The sequence below is a fragment of the Chionomys nivalis genome, chromosome 2, assembly GCF_950005125.1.
Source record: "Chionomys nivalis chromosome 2, mChiNiv1.1, whole genome shotgun sequence".
Lineage (NCBI taxonomy): Eukaryota > Metazoa > Chordata > Mammalia > Rodentia > Cricetidae > Chionomys > Chionomys nivalis.
In genome coordinates this window covers 1024110-1028318 of record NC_080087.1, presented here as the reverse complement: position 1 = coordinate 1028318, position 4209 = coordinate 1024110, and the positions used below count along the sequence as shown (strand labels likewise).

Sequence of the window (4209 nt, the reverse complement as noted above, 5' to 3'; positions counted from 1 at the left end):
TTATATAACCATTGTTTGGAGCTGGATGTTTTGTAGAGCGGGTCATATCCAAGCTTACCTGTCTTATCAAATCATTGTCTATAGCAGTTCTTCTCCATATTGAAACAAATTATCTCTCAATTATGTTTTATGTCAGTGAAATCACCTCACATAAGATTCATAGCCTACTGTTCTCATATATAAGTTTGCATCTTTAGGCATATAAAATGTGCTTATTTTGAAATAGTCATTATTACGAAATTTCATTATATCTTATGCATAACAATATTGTATAAGTGATCACCTTATTATGAAATTAAAAATATATTGAATATTTAATATTTCTTATCCAGAATAGATTCAGTACTATGACTGCATGGGGAAACAGAACTTCACAGTCATGACTGATTTCATTCTGATGGGCATCACTGACCGCCCCGAACTACAGGTTCTACTATTTGGACTCTTCCTCTTCATCTATCTGATCTCACTACTGGGCAATTTGGGCATGATTCTTCTCACTATGGTGGATTCCGGACTGAAAACACCGATGTACTTCTTTCTCAAACACTTGGCTATCACAGATCTTGGATACTCTACAGCTGTGGGACCTAAAATGTTAAAAAATTTTGTTGTGACCCAAAACACAATATCATATTATCTTTGTGCTGCACAGCTTGCTTGCTTTCTTCTGTTCATTACTTGTGAACTGTTTATCTTGTCTGCCATGTCCTATGACCGCTTTGTGGCTATCTGTAACCCACTGCTCTACCCTGCCATCATGTCACAGAGGACATGTTGGGTCCTGGTGGCAATCCCATATCTGTATGGTTTATTTCTGTCTCTTATTATTACTTTAAAGATGTTCACTTCGTCATTCTGTGGTTACAATGTAATCAATCACTTTTTCTGTGACTGTATTCCTTTGATACCTTTGCTCTGTTCCAACACTCATGACCTTGAGCTGATGATTCTAATCTTTGCTACTTTTGATTTGATTTCTTCACTTCTAGTTGTTCTTGTGTCTTACCTGCTAATCCTTATAGCCATTCTCAGAATGAACTCTGCTGAGGGAAGGCACAAGGCTTTTGCAACTTGTGGATCACACCTGACTGTGGTCATCATTTTCTATGGGACTTTGATATCTATGTATTTGCAGCCAAATTATAGTCACTCATTAGATACCGACAAGTCGGCATCCATTTTTTATACAATGATTATTCCCATGTTGAATCCCTTGATCTACAGTTTGAGGAACAAAGATGTAAAAGATGCTGGACAGAGGATATGGAGGAAGATGTGCAAGATTTGACCTTAAAGGTTGCCTATGAAATAAACCATATAATTTCGCATTAGAATTGGGTCTGTTGTGTTCTTTCAGATTATTTAAAGAGCAAATATAGGCTTGAATTTACCAGCAGATCATTCTCCTGTGACAGACTTTCAAGGTGGAAGTGGACAACATCTTATTGATGTAGTTAGAACATAATTTGAGTCAAAAATTGGCCAACATCTGCAGAAAATTAATTCAAATGCTGCTGCCAATAAGAACACAGGATACCTCAGACACAGTTGTCTTAGACTGATAACTACAAATACAGAGCAAAGAAAATCATACTTCTAGGACCAAAACTGTCCTTCAAGGCCCCACACCCAGAGCAGTTATTCGTGGACTAATAAAACTATCATTTTATTTCCGTCTTCATCAGGGTATCAGAGAAGCCTACAATTGGTCTGACTTCCATTAGTTTCAGGGTTAGAATGAAAGAGTTGAAAATTTCTGGGACACTAGTATGTATACAAAAGACAGTCTGCTGATCAGGGGATGCTGATATATTATATTGATGGCTGTCTTGGCTTTATCTAGAGTCAATGAGAAAAAATAGCTATGCATGGATGTCTGTGAGCTTGATTCTTTGTTTGAATTGTTTGTTTTATTAAGTTACCTTAGGCAGGAAGACCATATTAAATATGGAGACACTACTTATGAACTGTTCATAGACTCAATAAAACTGAGAATGGGAGCTGTGCACAGCCATTAATCACCATCTGCCATTGTAACCAGGACTCTCAATCTCCTGTTGCCATGAGTGTATTCCCTGCAACTGAAACTGAGCTCAAGCAAACTATTTCTCTCTAGTTTGCATTTGTCAAGAAACAGGAAAAGTACAGAAAATAAAGGACATTTTAGCTTTCATTTAGAGAGAGACAAAGAAATCCATTTAAAATGTCCTGGATGTGGGAAAAGGGAACACTTCTTCATTGCTAGTGAGAATGCAAGCTGGTACAGCCCCTTTGGATGTCAGTGTGGCGATTTCTCAGAAAATTATGAAAACAACCTTCCTCAAGACCCAGTAATACTACTTTTGTGTATATATCCAAAGGATACTCAATTGTGCCACAAGGACATGTGCTCAACTATGTTCAAAGCAGCATTATTTGTCATCGCCAGAACCTGGAAACAACCTAAATGTCCCTCGACTGAATAATGGATAAGGAAAATGTGGTACATTTAAACAATGGAGTACTACACAGCAGAAAAAAATAACGACACCTTGAATTTTGTAGGAAAGTGAATGGAGCTAGAAAACATCATTTTGAGTGAGGTAACCCAGACACAGAAAAATAAGTGGTTTTTAAACATAAAGCAAAGAAAACCAGCCTACAAAACACAATCCCAGAGAACTTAGACAATAATGAGAACCCTAAGAGAGACATACATAGATCTAATCTACATGGGAAGGAGAAAAAGACAAGATCTCATGAGTAAATTGGGAACATGGGGACCTTGGGAGAAGGTTGAAAGGGAGGGGAGAGGTAGGGAGAGGAGAAGAGAAAAATGTAGAGCTCAATAAAAATCAATAAAAAAGATTTAAAAAAGAAAGGAAAGCTGCAAAAAATGTGATTCATGGCAACATCCCAAATGGGCATCTGTACTTGATAGCATCACCCACGTGGTTCTAGATTTACAGGCATGAAGAGTACACCAATAAAGGGGTTATGAAATATTCCTCTGAAGCTGGGGAAAGAAACTCAGGTTAGGTAATATGTTCCAGAAAAGTGTCTGCATTAAGGAACTAAGAGAACAAAATTTGTGTGGCCAATGTTTGAAGCTATGAAAATAAAACAAGAGTTGTTTTGGAATCCAAGGTACTTGAGGTACAGAGCTATGAAACATAGAACAAGAACTGTACACAGAAAGCATTACTATCCTCAGACGGAGAAACTTGTATATTCATTTATCTGCTAGGTTCCTGATCATATCTTAATTCAACTTTCTACTAGTCAAATTTCAGTTTTCCTTATTATTTTTTATAGTCTCATTTAAGTTCCAAATTCCAAAATCCACTTTCTCATCTGCAAGACATCTTTTAGGTATAATAGCACTGCTTCACATTTGAGTTTAACTTATCCTCAATGTGTGTGTGAACTCACATCTTCAGGCTTCTCTGGCAAGTGGATTTATACAATAAGAGATATTCCCCATCCAATTTCAACAATTTAAAAACAAAAGATATAAATTATTACGATGGTTAGTATAATAAGCAAATCTAAAGTCAACTGCAAGTTCTCTATGTGAGTTGGTGCACAACCTCTAGGCAATTCATTAGTTATTCAAATGCTTTAGGGATAGTCATCAAATTGCTTGCCACCCCACGGGGAGAATATTGAAAATCACGTAGAAATCTATAAATTGTCCTAAAAAGTACAGTTTTAAGAAATGCAAGGGAGAGTTAAAAAAGGTGGAATGTTTGATGAGATACTCTGTGATGCTATTATCTGCAGGAGTGTTCACATGTGCTCTGGATTTTACATCTAATGTAAGAGTTCCGTTCTGGTTAATTTTTGAGATACGATCCCACTGTACCACAATGCCTGAGGGTCATAGATTCTTCATTTATTCGTGTTTATTTTCCAGCATTTAGAGATTAATATTTAAACTGTGCATTAGTACTTAAAAAGCATATTTTGTAGAAGTATAATTTTATCAACAGATTTAAAAAGGTAGTAGAAACTAAAGTTGAGTAAATCGAAATTAATATGTTAGAGAGAAAAAAATGAAACAATTTTTACCTTCTTCCAAATATTTAGGTATATGAATGACTCAGAATCTTCTTGTTCTGTTAATGAGAAGCTAAAAGAAATTCGCTATCATTTTCTTATGAGGCAAAGAAATGTTCTGCTTTGCCAGCAGATACTGAAATCTTTTTTGTTTTTGGATTCTTGGGT

The 4209-nt window shown here is 36.1% G+C and overlaps 1 protein-coding gene across 1 annotated transcript; it reads left to right on the top strand.

The window, feature by feature from the left end:
• Positions 1–355: 355 nt before the first annotated feature.
• LOC130869706 (olfactory receptor 8K3-like) lies at positions 356–1291 on the top strand. The gene has a single exon (XM_057762100.1). It carries the CDS (start codon positions 356–358, stop codon positions 1289–1291), a length of 936 nt encoding a protein of 311 aa, XP_057618083.1.
• The last annotated feature ends 2918 nt before the right edge of the window (positions 1292–4209 follow it).